This window comes from Schistocerca americana, chromosome 3 (genome assembly GCF_021461395.2).
Source record: "Schistocerca americana isolate TAMUIC-IGC-003095 chromosome 3, iqSchAmer2.1, whole genome shotgun sequence".
Lineage (NCBI taxonomy): Eukaryota > Metazoa > Arthropoda > Insecta > Orthoptera > Acrididae > Schistocerca > Schistocerca americana.
The window spans coordinates 331,476,135-331,498,284 of record NC_060121.1 but is presented as its reverse complement, the minus strand read 5'-3'; the positions used below and the strand labels follow the sequence as shown (position 1 = coordinate 331,498,284).

The 22,150-nt window shown below is 40.7% G+C and overlaps 1 protein-coding gene across 1 annotated transcript in view; it reads left to right on the top strand.

Moving 5' to 3' along the window:
• Positions 1-22,150, top strand: part of LOC124606066 — a gene marked incomplete at its 5' end in the record, with an annotated part of 619,082 nt that overhangs the window by 471,918 nt on the left and 125,014 nt on the right. The window contains 2 exons of the mRNA XM_047138029.1: positions 13,535-13,663; positions 14,865-14,997. Coding sequence (XP_046993985.1) covers positions 13,535-13,663; positions 14,865-14,997 — 262 coding nt within the window. The remainder of the gene's footprint in view (positions 1-13,534; positions 13,664-14,864; positions 14,998-22,150) is intronic.

Here is a 22,150-nt window from a genome sequence, read left to right as displayed (position 1 = left end):
ACGAGTGGCGTTAAGGTGACAAGGAAGTGAAAATATGTCGAAATAGCGATTTTGTTTTCCTATTATGTGAAGTTGTACTCCAGTCTTTCCTGAACAGTTGTACTCCAGTCTTTCCTGAACAAGAACATGTATGGTTTTTCTATGTTTGTTATATATTCATAAAAAAGAGATACCATTTTCTAAACGACGACTCAATTTAGCTGTCTTTATCCCGGCTGCAGCAGACTTTCTCCGTCATTATTTATTCTTTGACTACTGATTTTCAAGTGGATCACCCCCCCCCCCCCTACCACCATGGTCCCCCCGGTGATAAACGAATGTAGGTTGCAGTTGAACATCAATGTAGCATTCTGTTTACGTTTTCTTCGTCGCAGTGATCTGAACGAGACGCTTGATTTCAAGACGTAATCTTATTGTGTTTTTAATTCTATTTTATGCGGATAGTTCGTTAGTCTGAGCAGAATAATATAGAAAAATACTAATAATTTAGAAGGAATGAGAAAAACTCTGTGCGTCACCTTCTTTCCCAATATTGCTATAGACGAGGACCCTTTCATTCTCTCTGTCCAAAGGGCCCCGAATCATGGTGTAAACATTAGAGAGCTAGTGTAACTGAAGATGTGTATATAGACACATCCATCCCCTACCGTTGGCAATAGCAGATGTTGTAAAACCAATCTATAGAGACAGTTAGCAAAAATTTTCTCACTTAATGCATCCGTGGGAGAACTCAAAATTCCAACGGAAGTTTCGATAACTGTGTGTGGGAATGCTTGCCTAAACTGTATTTGTGGGTCTCAAAACCGTAAAATCTGGTGTCACGGATGCAGTGTTGTGTTTAGATGATGGGTCAGCCACTAGGCAGAAAGTTTTCAGTGACATGGACATAGAAACTGGGGTGAACACGAAGTACATGCACCTGTCGGGTGATCAGCTGAGAAAAGTGCAGGATGCTGAGAAAAGTGCCCTACGCTACAACTGACAAAAGAGGCCGAATTTTAAAAGAAGTCTACCAAACGTAAGTCGGAGGATACGGGAATCCGCGACGATGCAGCGATCAGGCGAGTTTTAACTTTGAATGTAGGTTGAACAGATGGCGCCACTGACTTTAAATGCATTTTGTGGGATTCGCGGAGACGTGCCGGCCCCAAATAGAATCCGGCTGGTGATTTAAAGACCAGGGCCAGTGTGGCAGCCAGCCTGGGTGCTGTTTCTAGGCGGTTTTCCATTTCCAGTTAGGTGAAGATCGGGCTGTAGTGTATCGGTAAACTAACGAGCGAGCGGCGCTCTTGATGGGGCAAGTGACTTTTCCCAGAAGATCTCTGCAAATGACCTACAGGTGCACCAAAAAACCTGTCGCCCATTTTCTGTCCAGCAGCATAGTGCAGTGTGCTCTGATAATGGTCTATTCTGTTCGTGTGATTTATTTACTAGCGTCAGTCAGTCCGGTTTGTTTATTTAGTGATGAAGTGATGAATAAGTTGAAAATGTGCACAATAGGAAGAGGAGTTATTTGTGAAGTATGCACGTCCCGACCTCAGTTACACGATTCGCAAACTTTTCGAAAAGGTACCACGCTTTCACACGACGAAAACAGATGAGCCACGCAAATTCAGTCCGGGGGGGGGGGGGGGGGGGGGAGACCGTCAGGAAGAGCATCCAGCCCCCCCCCCCCTCTCTACTCCAAACATTGCTAAATCCAGAAAAAAACATTACAACACCGTGAAGGCGCGGGATAAGACCAAGAAAAGGAGGAAGAAGACTCTGTCCCTACATGAAAAATCATGTTATACTCGTGCAAAATAGTCCAAATGACTCTGAGCGCTATGGGACTTAACATCTGAGGTCATCAGTCCCCTAGAACTTAGAACTACTTAAACCTAACTAACCTAAGGACACCACACACATCCATGCCCGAGGCAGGATTCGAACCTGCGACCGTAGCGGTCGTGCGGTTCCAGACTGAAGCGTCTAGAACCGCTCGGCCACACCGGCCGGCCCCGAGGCAGGATTCGAACCTGCGACCGTAGCGGTCGCGCGGTTCCACACTAAAGCGCCTAGAACCGCTCGGCCACAACTGCCGTCTACACTCGTACATGTCACTTTAAAAAATATTACATGGTTACTTTATCTTGCATACTGTGCCCTTTAAAGCAATGTCGTACTTAATATACTACTGCCATAATGTTTGTTTTCCACATGGCAATAATCGCAGTGATACTCAGAATTATTATTATTATTATAAAGAAAAAGTTTCATGTTTGAAGCCACATATAGGAGAAGCTACATTGAGATTATATGTGCATAATCCTGGCCTTTCAGTGTAGACAACTCGTCTTATGTAGACTGCCTGACAAAAAATGTGAAGTACCCGTAGACTTGGTCTCGTGTTTAACTTCATTCACGTACTCACTACCGGCGGGTATGACAGATAGAACGATATCAAAATGCATTAGTGTTGTTCGTGTTTAATGTTGTTGCTAGGGCAGGTAGGGGCATGAATAGCGTCAGACGTTGAGTGATCACTGTGAAGCCCGCGAGATGCCTCGTACTCATGACACATTGTTGTCAGCACCTAACAGTGTTGGAATGGGACCTCTTGTGGGTGTCCATTTAGCCGGCTGAGTGAATCGTGCAATATCCAGATTTGTAGGGCATTCGGATGTGACAGTGGCCCCTTGTTGGACTGCGTGGGAGCGCGGGGGCGCGCATACTTGTCGTCAAGGTTCCTGTTGACCATTACAACGAGAGGGATCGCCATATTTTGCAACACACACATCGTAACCCCTACATATCCGCACCTGCCATCCGATAACAAGTAATGAACCTTCTGCATCATCGCGCATTATTCGTCGGATACTAGCAGCAGCCAGAATAGTGAGCTACCGCCCTGCTCGCAGATTGCCGTTAACACACCACAGACGGCTGTGTTTGAGTGGTAGCGTGATCGGATTAGCGTGAACCGCTGATGAATGACGTCGCATTGCGCGCACGATGAATCACGACTGTTTACTATCCCGGATGTCTACCGTCGGCGCGAGTGGTGGCGACCTGAGAAGGGGTCCCATTCTGCTAATGTTTCCGAAAGCGGTGTTATGGACCTCGTACACGATCAAACAATTTGTCAAACTGTACTATGTTTGCCAAACAATTGACCGTGTACGATGCTGTTTGACGTCTTTGTCAAGCATAGGTCTTGTTTGACGTGTTGGCGAGAAATTTTGATTAACGGGAAGTCTGACAAGATTTCGGACGTTGTTTGCGCTGTCGAATCGCCGCATATGTTTAGTGAACATTCGTTTTACTACAATTTATCCCACTGTATCGTGAGTTTCTGCCAACTGTGGAAACTACGACCAAGGATAAAAACAAAATAGCACTGGCATTTGCGAAAATGGGAGAGGTATGACATATTTCCCGACCATATATCACTCAGGAAGAGGTTATGAACAAAATCATCGCTAACATACAAGCGGAAGTGCAATGAAATAAAAGAAAACGAAGTTTTCCTGTTCTTCCACGGCGTATGTGGGCTATATGTTAATACGTGCCCGCATCTCGTGGTCGTGCGGTAGCGTTCTCGCTTCCCACGCCCGGGTTCCCGGGTTCGATTCCCGGCGGGGTCAGGGATTTTCTCTGCCTCGTGATGGCTGGGTGTTGTGTGATGTCCTTAGGTTAGTTAGGTTTAAGTAGTTCTAAGTTCTAGGGGACTGATGACCATAGATGTTAAGTCCCATAGTGCTCAGAGCCATTTTGTTAATACGTTGTGGCATTTCGATAAACTGTCGTAAGAAGAGCAAGCAGAAGAGAATAAATTTTCGCATACATGTCTTCTTTAGTGTGAGGGCGAAGTAACTGCAAATAAGTTATAAAAGGTTTCACTGCCAATCCGCAGAAAGTTGATGTAATCATCAGGTTGTGAGTGTAATACTTTAACAATTTTCATGTGCATGTTTCTCCCTCATTTTAAACCATTCCTTGGAACAGCGTCTTGTTTTCTACTTCTTTAACCACAATGTCAGTCAATGTTAGTAGTGCTTTAACTCCATTTGCAGTCATCCGACTAGTGCCAAAATACAGCATACACGAAAAGCGCCTGCTTCAAACGTAAGGTAAAATTGACAAGCTTTCCTGGTACGTGTACGGACTTGTTGGGCACATCCATGGCTATATAAGAACGAATTTGACTTAAACAAAAAAGGTTTCCTCTTTTACGAAGGTCTTAACAAGCTCTTTAAAAGTCTCACTGTCCGTTCGAAGAAAGATGATGTAATCATCGGATTATGAGAATAATAAAGTATTTCCCCGTAGCAAATTTTCGTAGGCAAATCTCTCATTTTAAGGCATTCCCCTTCTTTACTACTTCTTTTTTAAATACAATACCAAAGTCAGTGCCAGGACTGCTTTGTCTGCATTTGTGGCTATTTTCACTACTGTTGAAATAATCACGGACACGATCAGCGTCTGCTTCAGACTGAGGTTAAACTGACAAACTGTTTGACAAATCCGCAGCTAGACTAGGGCTCATTTGACTAGCAAGTTTGCTCTTTTACATGGCATTTACTCCCGGGGTCGTGGTGCGGACAGCCATCGGGTACGTCTGGGGTGTCCTGCATCCTCATGTGTTATCCCTCATGTTACAACATCGTGGTGCCATTTTTCAACAGGACATTGCTCGTCAACACATGAACTGTGTGCGTGATGTTGAGCTACTCTCGTAGCCAGCAAGATCCCCAGACGTGTCCCCCACAGAACATGTCTGGGAGCAGTTCGGACGTCAGGTCTGTCCCAGGGATAGTATATAGTCTATGAAGGATCAGAAACAACATTTGTGGGCCAACTTGCCTCAGCGGAGGTCACAGCGGCTCTATGAGACTTTTCCCAGTCGATCCCTCCAGGCCAGAAGGGGCGCAAGGTCATACCGATAAGTGATACGTTCTCTGTAAATTTAACTGGGTTTTGTAATCACTAAAATAACATCACATACCCTCTCATGCTGTGAAGTTCCGTTTCGTTTCCTCCCCCTCTCCCTTCTGAGTGCTCACTTTTTTTTCCCTCACGTCTTGTACAATGTGCCGATTTACAGATATGGACCATACTTTCGTGCAAAAAATTCCGGAACTTATTCACAAAAGTTTTCTACGCTTACCTTTTACTTATTGTGCATGGTTTCCTTCGAAATACCAATACTCTCCTCCACAATTAATCCGCCGTTCCCAACGCCGTTTCCATTTCCGGAAGCAACCTTGGTACACCTCTCGCTGGATCGCGCCAAGCGCCGTCTGCGAATTTTCTTTTATCTCGTTTGTCGCTGCAAATCTGCGTCCTTTCAACGGGGGTTTCTACTTTGGAAGTAAAAAAAGTCCGCAGGAGCCAGGTCTGGAACATCTCGTTCTCGTTTGCACCATCCAAAAGCTCTTCACAGATTGCGAGGCGAAGGTCTTTCTGGTCTTGACTTATGAGCTGCATGAAGAACTAGGCGGCAACACGATAGATTCCAAGACGCTGTGTCATGAGTTCATGGCATGAACCAACCGAAATGTTACATTGTCCTGCAATCTCTTGGACAGTCAGTATTCGATTGGCACCCACAGTTTCGTTGACGTTCCGGAGATGAGCGTCGTCATAGGCGTCGAAGGGCGTCCTGAACGAGGATCATCTTTAACTTCCGTCCGGCCATTTATAAACCGTGTGAACCATTCGTAACACACCGAGTATATGGCTTAAGCACTCGTCACCGTGTGCTTCCTGCATCATTTGGTGTGCCTCTGTAAAGATTTTCTAAAGTTTCACGCAAAATTTAATGCAGACGCGTTACTCCTCTAACTCTGCCATCTCGAAATTCGCTAACTGTGCTACAAAACGTTCTACTCAATACAGCAATGAACAATGACTAACAGGCATACAACAATGAAACTTATGGCAGTTACACATTAAACACAGACGTGTGCAGGGATGCCAGTCGCATTTCGCTGCAACACACCATTGGCGCGAAATTACGAATGTTCCGGAATGTTTAGAACAGAGCTCGTATTTTATATTTAAGTATGTTTTGTCCAGTAGAATGGATAAGAATTGTAAATTTGGTCTGTGTTTCCCAGTGTAGATCCGATCATAAGTGAAAGTTTTGTGATTGCAGCCGGCAGAAAATAAATTATAATCACTTCCGACTGTAAAAATCTCGCTTTACCGTTCTTGATTGAACGTCTCCAGTTCTCTTAATCAGTACACCAAGTAAAACTCCTCGGCTCATCTACCTGCCGGTCAAGTTGCGAAGTTCTGACGGTGGGATTACCGAATGACCTGTAGTTTATATTTAGAAATTTAGCGGTCTTATTATCCTTCCTTGGGGCACACCCGATGTTTAGTTTCGTTTCTGTTGAACATTAACCGTCCGGTATAACTTACTGGGTTCTGCCAGTTAAAAAATCGTAGAGCCATTAGCATACCTGTGAAAATGATTCGTATTGATTTATCTTTATCAATCGACACTGATTTCGTTTCGTAAGCCTCTCGGAAATTAGGGAATCTATCTGTTCACACATCACTAGTTCGCAAGATCTGTGTTTCACGCGACTTATTTGTTCTGAACCAGTGCTGATCTTTTGAAATAAGAATCATCTTGTCTTCCAGGAACTTCGTAATGTTATAGCTTAAAAACATGCTCTAGGATTTTGCAGTTGATTTGTACCCTTTTTGTAAACAGATGTGATCTGCGCTTATTTTGAGATTTGCGATAAATACGAGTTAAGGAAGGCAGTGATTTCGAAGCATAAACAATAGGAAATATAATAAGAATTTGGCCAGGGCTCGGTGCCATGTTCGCTTTGAGTGGTCCAGATTATTTTCATTTAAGTAATTTTTCAATTAACGAAGAATTGGAGTCTCTCTTACACCTGCACGCAACTTGTTTGAAACAACTATACTGAGGTAACGGAAGTAATGCGTTAGCGATATGCACATATACAGATGGCGGTGCATTGGCGGAGGTATCATTTTGTACTCAGGTGATTCATATTAAAAGGTTTGCGGCGTCTTTATGGCCGCAGGACGGGAATTAACACACTTTGAACGCGGAATGGTGGTTGGAGCCAGACGCATGGGACATTCTATTTCGGAAATCGTTAGGGAATCCAATGTTCTGAGATCCACAATGTCAAGAGTGTGCCGAGAATACCAATTGTCAGACCTTGCCTCTGACCAAGGACAACTCAGTGGCCGATGATCTTCACTTAAAAGACCGAGAGCAACGGCGTTTGCGTAGAGTTGTCAGGGATAACAGACAAGCAACTCTGCGTGAAGTAACCACAGAAGTCAACGTGGAACGGGACAAACGTATCCGCTAGAACAGTGCGGCGAAATTTAGATTTATTGGGCTATGGAAACAGACGACCGACGCGAGTGCCTTTACTAACAGCACATCGCCCGCAGCGGCTCCCCTGGACTCTTCACCATATTGGCTGGACCCTAGACGACTGTAACATTGTCGTCTGGTCGGATGAGTCCCGATTTCAGTTGGTACGAGCTGATGGAAGGATTCGAGTGTGGCGCAGACCCCACGAAGCGATGGACCCAGGTCGTCAATAAGACACTGTGCAAGCTGGTGGTGGCTCCATACGGCCGTGTTTACATGGCGTGGACTGTGTCCTATAGTCCAAACGAACAGATTACTAACTGTTCGGTTTCCTGGAGACCATTTGCAGCCATTCATGGAATTTATGTTCCCAAAAAAACGATGGAATTTTTATGATTGAAATTGGTTCAAATGTCTCTGAGCACTATGGGACTTAACATCTGAGGTCATCAGTCTCCTAGACTTAGAACTACTTAAACCTAACTACCCTAAGGACATCACACACATCCATGCCCGACACGGGATTTGAACCCGCGACCGTAGCGGACGCGCGGCTCCAGACTGAAGCGCCTAGAACCGCTCGGCCGGCTTCTGCAAGGGACTGCCAACGATTTGTTGTGCCCATGCCACGTCGAGTTGCTGCACCACACGATAATAGGAGGCATCCCATGCCTTTTATCATCTCATTTATGTCCCGAGTAAAGACTTCCACTTACGTCACCTACTGGAATGTAAAATCTAGGTTAATAATAATTCATTGTTGTAGTGCCAGCGCGCGTGAGGTTGAAACCGAACAGCGATGAAACATTTTGGAAGGTTTTATAAAAGTCAAATAGTTATAAAGATGAAAAAATGAAAAGATCGTATGACATTTATTGGCCGGGATATCCCATTCGGAGTTCGGCCGCTGTATTGCAAGTCTTAGTTGACGCCACCTCGGCGACTTGCATGTCAGTGATGATGAAAATGATGATGGACACACAATGAAACAGATGAGTGACTTTTATGGATACATCGACCTTTGACGCCGACTGAAACATCTGCAGTTAATTTTCGTGTCTCTAACTTTTCCGATGCATCAGCGAGCTCACGACCTATTACCGCTAATGAGTGACGTATTGGGAACACTAAATGAAGAACCGATAATAAAGGCGAAATTGAGCGCTGACCCTGTTGGCTGAATAGTGCGTCAGTATGACCTAATTAACAGCAACACAGCAAATAGGCGTCGAGGACGTTATCCGATAGAGTCAACTTGAATACGCTCTGTTACGCTTGATCGAAACGGAAACTAGTGATAGGGCGGCAGATATAATCTCAGAATCGCGGCCTTCATTATGTGATGGTTAAAAGTACATGACTTGAGGTGTGAAGGCGAATGTCGAATACATCTTTCAATCTGGGCAGAATGCTCAGTATTAAGCCAGTTGCCGTGGATTTAAATAGCACTAAGTTCACGCCAAGCTGAGAGCTACTTTCAGTATTTCTTGAATATTTTTTGTTGTTAAAAATTTAATTTTAATGTCTTTGCCACTGAATCCATCATTCGACAGCTTTCTCTATCACGTACCGTTTTGTCAGTATGTGACTCTATTAGAAACTAGGAAATTAACAAAACACGTGAAAAGTAATTTAGTGTTTCGGTATGAATGAAGGTTTTATTCAAGTTTAAATATAACATCCCTTCATTACACAGAACTCACGTGTCATGTTTTGTTCTGTGTACATATTGCAGGTCATCAAACAGCTTACCTTGAATGTTTTCGTCATCTTGGATGCTGCGAGAGTTTGTCGTAGATCGATTTTGTTTCCTTCGTGAAACCACGTTGAGTGATAGAACTCTCTTTCGAATACTTCAGACGTTTTCCATCTTTGGACAAAGCTTTCATAATCTTTTTTCATTACGCCAAACGGTATGTGGAGAAGTGCTAACAGAAATTTTTCAGGTCCACGAGGTTCTTTCTTAATTAGAAAAAGGTTGTAATAGTTAAGATATACACTAACCAGTACCAGTGCCACCGAAATTTCGATATAATGATAATAACAATAATACTAATAATAACAATAATAAATTACGAAACTCGCAAATTAAAATCGCTAACAGTTTTTTTGTTTTAAATTAGTTAATGGTAATTATAAAAGAGGGAGGATGACGTGGCTTTTGTTGTCGTATTAGAATTCGCAAATATGTAATCAATAATTATGTATTTGACGTAAGCAACTTTTCTTGTGTTAGTTTATATTTCAAATTAGTTTGGGGCGTCAGCCCATCATCGGTGATATATGTTGGCTACTGTTTTTTAGCGTATGCCTAAGACGGTGTTTCGTAATAATAATATAACGTGATTTTTATGGGCATACGCGAAAAAGCAGTACGTGTAAAATATTGCTGATGATCGACGACCGCCAGAAAAAGTACGATAAAATAAACTACCATGAAGAGCAGCTTATGTCAAATGCGTAGTTATTAATGTGGCATATTCGCAATTTTGCCAAGTTGCAGAGTACCAGGTGCACAAGAGATTCGTGTTAGAATACAGCACATAAAAAAAACCACAAGAATAAGCCACTCATAAAAAAAAAGAGTTGTTTCTTTGACAGCCTGTGTAATTACACATTGTAGGCAGAGAAGACATTCCTGCGTTTCCCTTTGCCTCTCGAGGGTCTAGTGGGGCGACTGACGTTTACCTTCAAACACTACTTGAACAAAGTTGCAGTCACCAAATAATTGTTGAGGTTAGTATGCATACGAAGTTACGGGTGTATTGTGCAGAAATGAATATTTAAATAATTCTTGGTCCATCATAGATACACTTCATAGAAGAACCAATTCAAGCTTGTAAGAAACCTACATCTACAAACATTCTTTGCAAGCCACCATATGGTGCATAGCGGAAGGTACCTTGTACCACTACTAGTCATTTTCTTTCTAGTTTCACTCACAAACAGAGCTACGGAACAAAGGACTATCTATATGCCTCTGTACGAGCCGTAATTTCTCTTATTTTCCTACTCGTTACGTTGGCACCAATATAATCGTCATTTAGCTTCCGTTAACTCTGTCAGGTTTAACAGTTTCCTCCTACGAAACTGAAATCTCAAACCCCAACTGCCCAGTTTCTGACAAGTAGATAATTGCTAAAATAATGTAAACAAATGATATTTTGTCGTGCGCCATTGTTGCGATACAATAATGACATGTGCCCGAGACATGATGAGGTTTACATGCAGTTTGCTAGGTGAGGTTTTTGTCTCAATACTGTCTATACGGACGGCGTTGGCCCAATGGCAGATCATTGGCTTTTAAGGATGACAGTTTGTTGGAGAGTGGTGTGCATGGAGACAACTGCATGGAAGACGGGAATGGCATTTAGATAATTTACACACGCGAGTAGTACGTACACACATCAATAAAAAAATATTGCCTGAAATATCAGACCTTGTGTTGCCACAGAAGTTCGATATGCAATCAAAAATCACACGATCCAAAATTTTTCAAAGTAGTTGCCCATGAACATAACGCAGAATCAAAGCGAGCAAAAGCGACAATGAGCCACTCCTGACCAGCTTGAACACCATTAGTCAATACAGTTTTGTTCCGAGGAGTCATATATCATCTTGTATTCAACAAATAGGTCGTTTTTCAATAATTCCGCTTAAATCGGAAGGTGGGCTGGAGTTTCATCGTAGTTTTCTGACGAACGTGCGAATGAATTTTTCAGTATCTTCAAGTATCCGATCAGTGCAATTCGCCTTTTGAATTTCGCGAGAATTTGCACATGTGCACCATGTACAGCTCGCTGCAACTTCGTGTTAATCGGATTCTTCCTTCTGTTTCCATAACTTTTGATATAAGTCTGTGCAAGAGCGGGGTGGAACTTGCCCCCTCCGACCCCTCTATACTATTACTAAGGGCGGAGCTTATTCTCACCGCTCCCCACTTCATAAAAAAAAGTACCACACAGCTGTCTTCTACATGCGTACATGCACTGAGAAACCTCGCAGTATTAGAAGCGTGATGTGTGACAACTACGTTTTATTACAAAACAGTCTATCCATGAGTTCTAGGTACGTAAAAATAATGTTCAAGAACAGCGGGGATGTTATTTGCCATATGTGGAGTCTCCGAAGTTTCCGATTTGCTCCTTCGGTCATTTTGATGGAATCTACTTTTAAATAAGCACGGTCATCTGGCATTATATTTGCTTCAAAGCACTATGCTGATACTTAAGATATACTGTTGCTTTAGTGCTTATGTGGAGAGTATACTGCCAATGTTTTTCTGTCGTTTACCGATGCAGAAACTGCGAATTGAGCGCTTTAAACAAGGTAGGCTACGTAAACAACAGTAAATTTTTTGTGATGATTCAAAATTAATGTAGAGGAGTTTTTTTTACCACGTTAAGCCAACATATTTAAAAAAAAATATATATAGTGTCTGTTATGGTAATATTTTATAACAAGTTATTTGTTTTCCTAATTATTGACAGGATCCATTCTTGGTCCTCTACTATTCCTCATATTTATAAATGATCTACCTCAATGTACAATGTTTCAGTGATGTTTTACCATTTTTGCAGATGACACCAACATTGTGATTAATGGTCATACATGTGAAGATCTTCAAGGATATGTTAAATGTTCTTACTGATTTAGTGAAATGGTTTAGCTTCAATGGACACCTGTTGAACTTTAATAAGACTAATTATATTCAGTTCACTGCAACTGCTAAAACGGAGGAGGAATTAACTGTGAAATGTGGAACAGGATCAATAGAAAGAGTTGAATCAACAAAGTTTTTAGGCGTTTTAATTGACTCCAGAGTAAACTGGTCTCATCATATAACAAATCTTCAGAAGAGACTCAGCTCATCGATTTTTGCCCTACCCAATCTCTCTGAGCTGAAACGTACACACAATGAAAGTAGCATACTATGGATATTTCCATTCTCTTATAACGTATGGTATTATATTTTGGAGAAACGAAACACTAGCAAAGAAAATACTCTTGGCCCAGAAATGTGTTATAAGAATAATGAGCGGTGTAAACTCCAGATGTAGTTCTAGAAACCTAATCCGGAAACTAAAAATTCTTACTGTCATGTCCCAGTACATATTTTCTCTTATGGGGTTCACCAACAATAACACTGAGTTTCATAAAAGAAATAGTGAATACCATGGATATGATACCAGGAGAAAGCATGCTTTCCAAAATGAATGTAAAAACTAGACCATGGTGCAAAAGGGCGTGCAGTTCTCTGGTGCAAAAGTTTTTAATGCTCTCCCTCCCGATATTAAAAACAAATTTGATAACCATTCCTCCTTTAGGGAGCATCGGAAGCAATTTCTACTGGGAAGATCATTTTACAGTTTAGAAGAGTATTTTAGCCACAATGAAAAATCCACCTAGGTCTGCAGACCAGATATTTTGAGTGTGATACACCATTGTTTAAGTCTGAGCCATGATGTAGGTACCATACCCATGTAACATTCGTAATCATTTTCACTGGTTTTTAATTTGTTTTCACTTTCTATGTGTAATGTTTGGTGTAATCTGTCACTCTTACCACATATGTGTATAGCAAACATGTGGTATTACTTTTGTCTGATTGATTGCTTTAATACTACCTTTGTATTGTTTGTTTACTGACACACACTATATCCTTGTGAGTTTATCACAGTTGGATCGATGGAGTAATAAATAAACAATATAAATAATAAAACAAAACAAAATAAAATAAAAGTTGCTGTTTGAACTCTTTGTGAACTGAAATTTTTGTAGCATTAGTTCCAAGTTATCACACACTACTTTGTTAAAGTAGTATGCTACTGCCTAAGAAAAGTATTTTGGTGAAAATGGGATATGGTGCAGACAGAACATTAGACCAAACATTTTACACCTAAACAGTCTTGGGATCTAAGAAAGAAAAGTGTCAGGAACTTTCTGCCAAGGAAAAGTGTAGTGCTTTATTACAGTGCTGTCACTAGAGTCCTTAACGAATAAATCATAAAAACCAGAGGAATATGAACAAATGTAAATGCCATTGTACAATATTATAAAAACATACCGTAAATTGAAACACTTCAATGTACACACTATACTAACTGAATTTTGTGTTAATTTACTGTCAGTTACTGATTAAGTAGGTGACTCACATTTTGACTTTTTTGTTTGTTACAGTCCCCATTGAGCAGAAGGCATGACATACCCAGCTTCAGAGGACCTAGAAGTCTTTTCCTGAGACGGTGTGAGAATGGCTTTGGGTTCACTCTCAGGCACTTCATTGTCTATCCACCTGAGTCATACACAGTGAGTTGAGTTGCCACATATGAATGACATGTTTTCTTTATAGTTTTTCAAATTGATGTATTTTGGGTTGTGCAATATTTCGAGACAATTCTGTTATTTCAAGACAATTGTGGTTGTGCTTCAAACATTGTCACTGCCCCAAACATCGGCATCTATTAATAGCTGAAATAGGAATTTTTTTAAGAACATTTTAAAGCACTGATAGCATGGAAGTAATTGAGGTTTAAAGATTATAGATGGAGATAGAGGCTTGAATACAGTAAACATGTTCGAGTGGATATAGGTTGTAGTAGTTATTCAGAAATGAAGAGGCTCGCACAAGATAAACTAGCATGGAGATCGGCCAAACTAGTGTACAGAACCAAAGAGGACAACAGCAATTGTTGAAGATATAGTATTTTCAAAGAAACTATAATTACAAAATTTCCACGGGGCAGAAGTCTTTCTTTTATATTGACAATGTTATGAAAAGGGTAGATTGCTACTCACCCTACAGAGGAGATGTTGAGTCACAGGCAGGTACAACAAAAATACTGCTATAAATTGAAGCTTTCGATTCAAAGGCCTTTTCTATTACAAATAAGGCCTTTTGACTGATAGCTTAAATGTATTTTTTTTTTTTTTTAAGTGGATGTGGTATAAGCAGTTCATTGAAATTTTGGTGTTGAGTGCACCAATTGTCTCTGTTCCCTAGCATGGGTTTCATCTATAGCAATATTGTCTGTTACCTGCTGATAGTGTCTTTTTCTCATGTCATTGCACATGACTGACTGATACAATATTCCTGACAGTGATGTGGCTCAGAGGTTAAGATGCTGGGCTCATATTTGGGAGGAGAGGGGTCCCACCACCTAAATTTAGGTTTTCTGCAGTTTTTCTATGATACATACATCAAGTACGATGATGATTCCTTTGACTAGATGCCTTTCATGCCCCTTCCGAGGCCAGTCCCGTCTTGTGATTGCTTTATCTCTTATGTCCCTACCAGGAATGGGATGTTAAATGCTAATCATTCTTTCTCTTTAAACTTTCCTGCCTGTCATTGTTTTTCAGATTCCATTTTTGGTGTTGTGTTATACTTCTTGCTATGTTAAAAGTTGGGCTAAGTAGAGTGATTGATAGTGGACATGCAAATACTCATTTTAATGTTTTTAAGACATCGTTTCAGTTTTGAGTGTTGATACAGTTTATAATTTTGTAGGTGCTGCAAGGTGAGAAAAGATTGGGTGTACAGCATGGGCACCATGGCGCTGCTCTTGATGAGCCCATGGACACAATATTTGTGAAGAATGTATATGAGAACAGTCCAGCTCATGCCGCAGGCCTTGCTACAGGTATATGTGCTTTCAGAATTAAATGTGGTTTATTATAGTAATAACAAACAGATTTTGTTTGTCTTCTAATAAGTTTTGTAACTTGTGTTAGTATCACTGGAGGGCACAGCCACCACAGTAAATGTAGAATATGCTAAATACAGGAGTGAAACAGTATTAAATGAAGAAATACATAGCTTTCCTGTTGACTCTTTAGTATTTAGAAACACTGACGATGACTAAATCTTCTGAAGATTTTTGATACAGGACCAGGAATAAACTTTGCAGGTAAAAGACCGTCTTTCATATGAACCCAAGTGAATTTATGGATCCGCTATACTGCTAGATTTGAAGTATTACTTACAATCTAGAGGGAATGAGACTGACAACTGGGATGTGTAGGACCAACCAGGGTGTTGATAAGGTGCCACTATGTATGAGGTGCCAATGTCCCATGCTGCTACAGGCATAAAAAATCATTTTTTCCAATTCACCTATGCACCACACCATTGCTTGCAAGCCGGCCGGTGTGGCCTTGCGGTTCTAGGCACTTCATTCTGGAACTGCGTGACCGCTACGGTCGCAGGTTCGAATCCTGCCTCGGGCATGGATGTGTGTGATGTCCTTAGGTTAGTTAGGTTTAAGTAGTTCTAGGTTCTAGGGGACTGATGACCACGGATGTTAAGTCCCATAGTGATCAGAGCCATTTGAACCATTGCTTGCAGGCTGTATGAACTGACAGGGTGCAGTGCGGCCGTAAAGGGTTCTGAAGTACCCAAAGAAAGGTACCAGAGAGTGGAGATGATTAAAGTCATAATGCTCAACTGCTGAAGCATTCACAACAAAGTCTCAGAATCGGAAACAGTCATAAATAGCACTTCAGCTCATATAACACAATTTATGGGAGGCTTGCCAACAGGGTTGTTGTAATATAATCCAACCCCCCTTCCACCCCCCCCCCACCCCCACCCCCAAAAAAACCATGAGGGTTAAAAAAAAATAAATAGCACCAAAAAAGAAATAAAAATAAAATACATGTATGTAATTGTGAAAATTTAATGAGTATACAAAATGTTACATAGGCAGTTTTACACAAATTAAAAAGAGCCATCACTTTTATTGAAGATAACCATTTAGTGTCACAAGAATATATTTTATTAACATTGTATTTTAACTTTCAATGTAAGACACACTGTAAATGACATTTACACTTCCAGAAAAAAACTATTAACTTGTGTTAGAATTGTAAGAACTATAAAGTACAATTTAGCCCCTCTTTGGAAGCATACAGAAATTTCTTCTTCTTTTTCTCTCCTGAATCATTTCTTATTTTGACCAAACAAGCCCATAGGTCGAAAAGTGTCTGACAATGGATGCAATGCTGGCAGAGCAATAAATGAAGCATTTAACTAGAGTAATAAATCTCATTGATAAGTTTCCTTTTATGCCGTTTTCAACCCCATTATCTTCCAGTGTTTGTTTGGATGCAACAATGTTACGATTGCATCGGAAAACTTACTTGCAGGAAAATAATCAGAATCAGCAATCCTGACAGACCTAACACTTACAGTCCACCCTGGATGCATCTCTGAGCCAGTTTTCTGCACTTTCTTCTTGTTTAGCAGTTAATCTTTTCCATCTGAATCTTATACCTTACACTGAAAGGGTTTTGGTGCTAGTTCCTTTTTTTCATTTGAGTCTGCATCATGTTTTCCAAACAGATTGATCCATAGTACTGCAGATTGTGCAATATTTGTGCTGTCTGCATGAAGAAGGTCCAGGACTCTACAAACCTCTGACAGTCATCAGAGAAGATAAGTGGTGTCTTTCGAATTTATAACATTATCCAAGATTTTAATAATATTACAAGGTCTTCTTCAGAATGCTATGTTACAATTTCTACATATTTCAAATAATTATCAATAAAGGTGCGTAGAAAATCATGCTGGGAATTCTGTGCAGTAGAATTTGAGAGTCGCTGTAGTGGAATTTGCGAGTTGCTGCATAAGACCATTCGTTTCATCTAACAAACCGTGTAATTGAGGGTGCTTCCCAAAGTGCTTATGAACTTCATCAGTATGCTCTATTACACACATAGGTGTTACTTCTTTGAGTAGATTAAGGTAATGAGCTGAACAACCATATGTTAATAAGTCAGGCAGGTATCCTTGTAAAAACTGTTGCCTTTTTGTAATTTTATTTTCATTATCAATGCAAACAGCAAATACTTCTTTCTGAAAATTGTCTTCATACATTTTAATTGAATTTTTCAAAGACTCTGCACAGAATGGAGCTTTCTTTTGGTTGGCTGCACAATCAGTTGCATTTAATAGAAACACTTGTTGGTATATATGGATACTGGTTGCTATTATGCTCTTTTAGCTAAATTTTTATATTTGCATCAACCTTATCTGCAACTTTATCAAATAATATCCTGAATAATTTGAAGTGTAACTACGTCACAGGGCTTGAGTCATGTTCTTGTATTCTTTACTTGAAGCTGCATTGGAGACTACATTGTTAGAATAAAAGAACTTTGCCATCAGTAGATCCTGTTGTTCCTTCTGCTGATGACTAGTTTTAATTACAAAGTTCCCCAAGCTAGTTTGTTTCCTCTTCAGTGGTGCTGAAGTTGAATATTGACTGCCATGAGCTACTGGTTGTGTGCCACTGTTACAGCTGCTACGGAATAGCTACAAGGAAAATACATTTCCAGTATAGGACTAAAATTGTTGCACATTTCTAGAGCTGAATCACATATCTATTTCCAGAGGAATTGAAAAGTTGTTTCTCTTAGTGCTCTTTTTGTGATGACTTTTATTCTTCCACTTTTGTTACTGACCTCAACATTGCAGTGCTTGCAAAAATCTTCCTTTTTATCTTTATCATATTTAACCTCTGACCATTCTGCTGCTGCTTTTATTCCAGCCCCAAATGGCATGATGTTAAAAAATTATCTACGAGAAAATAATTTTACTGTCATCTAAAACAAACATAAATCCAAGAAATAACATAACTAATGTGGTTTCTACAACAGTGTGCTTAAACAAAAGATGGTGACGATTGTGTGAGGCTCAGGTTGCCAACACAAGAAAAATTAATTTACCAATTTTGCCTGTTTAATTTATCAGTTTTCCAGTAATAAACTGAGCCAGCCGGCCCACTTTCACCTCATTGTGGGTGGCGGACTGCGTTGAGATCTCGAGCCTCAAGGCGAAGTCTGCATGGGGGACACAGGCTTCTGCCAAATCCCATGCACTTTGCTAATAGATTCACTGTGATACGTGATGCTGGGGGGAGCCTGAGCCGGATCAGAATGCCCCTTCTGCCAGGATAGTGGCTGCTCCTTCATTGAGGTCCGGACAGGCACGTGGGGATAGGGGTTTGTTAGTTATTGGGAGCTCCAATGTGAGGCAGGTCATGGAGCACCTCAGGAACGCAGAGGCCAGGACAGGGAAGAAGTCCAACATTCACTCGGTGTGCTTGCTGGGGGTCCTAGTCCAGGATGTGGAAGAGGTTCTTCCGGCAGCTCTGGAGTGTGCGGGGTGCAGCCAGCTGCAGATTGTTGCACATGTCAGCACCAACAATGCCAATCGTCGAGGTTCCAAGGATATCCTTGGGTCCTTTCGACAGCTGGCTATATTGGCGAAGGTGGCCTCCATCTCTTGAGGAGTGGAAGCCAAGCTGACAATCTGCAGCATTGTACCCAGGGTGAACCAGGGTCCTCTGGTTTGGAGTCGAGTGGAGAATCTAAACCAGAGGGTTTTTTAGATTATGTTCCTCCCCATGGGAAACAAACTGTTGGACTGAAAAATTACCAGTTCATGACACTGATGTGGGTGTGCCAATAGTAAAAATTTTTAGTTCGCCTAAACAGGTCATTCCAAAGGATTTAAGTATGCTAAATCTCATGTTAGTAAATTTTCGAAGTGTCTGTAGCAAGATCCCTGAGTTACTCTGCGAAACAAACAGTAGTAATGCCAATATTGTTTTAGGTACCGATAGCTGGTTGAAACCAGACATAAATAACAGTGAAATTTTGAACTCAGGTTGGACAGGGTTTAGGAAGGATAGGACTGATGCTATGGGAGGTGGTGTGTTCATTGCAGTTAAAAGCTGTTTAAACACAGTTGAGATCGATGCTGGGTCGGACTGTGAAATAGTCTGGATAAAGCTGTCAATCAGACAAGGATTGACCATTGTATTAGGATGTTTTTAGAGACCACGAGCATCCGCAACAAATGTCACAGAACGTTTCAGGAGAAGTATTGAGTACATAGGAAATAAATATCCAAATTATCCATTAGTTATAGGTGGAGACTTAAATCTGGCATCCATTGACTTGGAAAATTACACGTTTATCACAACGGGCAGAAGTTTCTAGGAGCACTCTCAACATACAACCTTGAGCAATTGGTTAGAAAACCAACTCGAGATGGGAACATATGAGATATCTTGGTGGCAAGCAGATCTCATCTTTTTGAGGAAGTTAATCTAGAAGAAGGTATTAGCGACCATAATGTCTTTGTGGTTTCTAGGTCAGTCAAAGTTGCAAAAAAAAAAAAAAAAAAAAAATGGCAGCAGCGTAGAGTTTTCTTGTTTGGGAAAGCAAATAAAAGTGTCATTAATGAATATCTTCATAGTCAGCTCTAAACATTCACCGCGGGACACAAAGATATTGAGCATCTTTGGTCATTTTAAACATAGTCACTGCCCTGATGACAAACAGAAATTATGCGAAATGAAAGCAGCTGTCAAAATGTCAATGAGATATTCTTTTAACAAATTTAAACCAATATTTTATCTGCAGATTCTAAAAATAATCCCAAAAAATTTTGGTCATACGTAAAATCTATGAACGCTACAAATGATTCGATACCTTCTCTTGCTGACCGTACGGGTAATGTAAAGGATGATGATAAACAGAAGGCCAAAATTCTAAACCTAGCTTTCAAAAACTCATTTACGGTAGAGGACTGCAGCACCAGTTCCCCTTTCAATCATCGAACAAGCACAAGGATGGCTGACATACTGTTCAGTGTATCTGGGATTGTAAAACAGTTAAGATCCTTGACACCAGGAAGGCATCTGGCCCAGATGGTATCCCCGTAAGATTTTATGTTAACTATGCTACAAATACAGCACCAGTCTTGTCCATCACTCGTGAAATGGTTGTACGGGAAAATCCACACTTCATCACTGCCTCGGAAATGCTGTGTCCCATTGCTCACGCGCCGACTACTACACCACATTAAAACTCACTTAAATCTTGATAACCTGCCATTGTAGCAGCAGTAACCGATCTAACAACTGCACCAGATACTTGTTGTCTTGTATAGGCGTTGCCGACCACAATGCCATATTCTGGCTGTTTACAAGGCTCTGTATTTGAATACGCATGCCTATACCAGTTCCTCTGGCAATATTATGAAAAGGATAGATTACTACTCACCATATAGTGGAGATGTTGAGTTGCAGACAGGCACAACAATAAGACTGCTAAAAAAGCAAGTTTTCAACAAAAAGGCCTTCTTCTGAGTTAAAACACACACACACCTGCACACAACTGCATTTAATGTGTCATTGTATTATGTCTGTTAGTTATTATCCAGTGCTGTATTGAGTACAATATTGTGTCGCATGGTTTTCTAATTTCTATATGGCAGGTTTAGAGGAGCAATGTGTCTGCATTAAATTTTGTGTGAAACTTAAGAAAACCTTTACAGAGATACACCAAATGCTGCAGAAAGCCAACAGTGATGAATGCTTAAGCCGTACTTGGTGTCACAATTGATTCACATAGCTTAAAATTTGCCGAACAGAAATAAAAAATGACCATCATCGAGGACACTGTTTCACATCTTCTAGTGACGCTCATGTCAGGAAAATCAACAAAACTGTGCATGCCAATCGAAGACTGACTGTCAAAGAGATTGCAGGAGAATGTAACATTTCAGTGGGATTATGTCATGAAATCATGACACAACATCTTGGAATCCATTGTGTTACTGCCAAGTTTGTCACACAGCTCATGAGTCAAGATCAGAAAGACCTTTGTCTTGCAATCTGTGAAGAGCTTTTGCATCACACTGATGAGATCGAGATGTTCCTTAAGAGAATCATAATAACATGAGTCTACAGTTATGATGATAAGACAAAGGTTAAATCTGCATAATGGGCCAGGAAAGGTTCTCGGGGCCCAAAAAGGCTCACCAGGTCAAAGATGTGCTGATAGATGTCTTTGATTTTCAAGGATTAGTTCGTCATGAATTCATGCCACAGGAACAAACTGCTAATCAATGTTACTATTGGGATGTGTTGCCACACCTGCGAGAAAATGAGAGATGGAAATGGCTTGAAATGTGGCGAAACAGTTGATGGCTCTTGCATAATGATAACGTACCTGCACATTCATCCCTGTTGTTATATGACTGTTGCACAAATAATGATATCACTGTGCTGCCTCATCCTCCATACTCTCCAGGCCTGGCCCCTGCAGACTTTTTTTTTATTTCCAAAGTTAAAACACTCATTGAAAGGATGATGATTTGCAACAATAGACAAGATAAAAGAAAATTCCCAGATAGGCAATTGAGGAAGCAGTGTACTACGACTGCTTCGGGAAGTGCAAACGATGTTCAGTTGTGGAGAATAGTGTTTCAAAGGAGACAAGCAAAATAAGTAACGCGTAAACATAGAAAAAATTTTGTGGACAAAGTTCCAGAATTTTTTGACCATACCTCGTATGTTGTCCAACACAGAGTAAGGTCTTGTGGTCGAAAGCTTACTTTTTTAGCAGTCTCTTTGTTGTGCCTGTCTGCAATTCAACTTCTCCGCTATATTGTGAATAGGATTTATCCTTTTCATAATACTGTCATTATTCCATCCTCTACTTCCCATTGTTTAAACATTCAATAATGCAGATTGAGGCCATATCTAAAGTAAGACTTCAGAAACTTTAGGAAGTTTTGTAGAATATTTGACCAAGCACTGGATAGATATGTAGCTAATCGAACCTTTCATGATGAAAGGAATATATATACCGTCTTTGTAAAGAAGCCACAGCCACTGCACTATAGGCATAAGAGAAAGTATAGGGCTATATATAGAGAGATGCTAAATGAAATGCAGTTGGTTATTAAATGGGCAGTGCGTGAAACTTTCAACAGGTAAT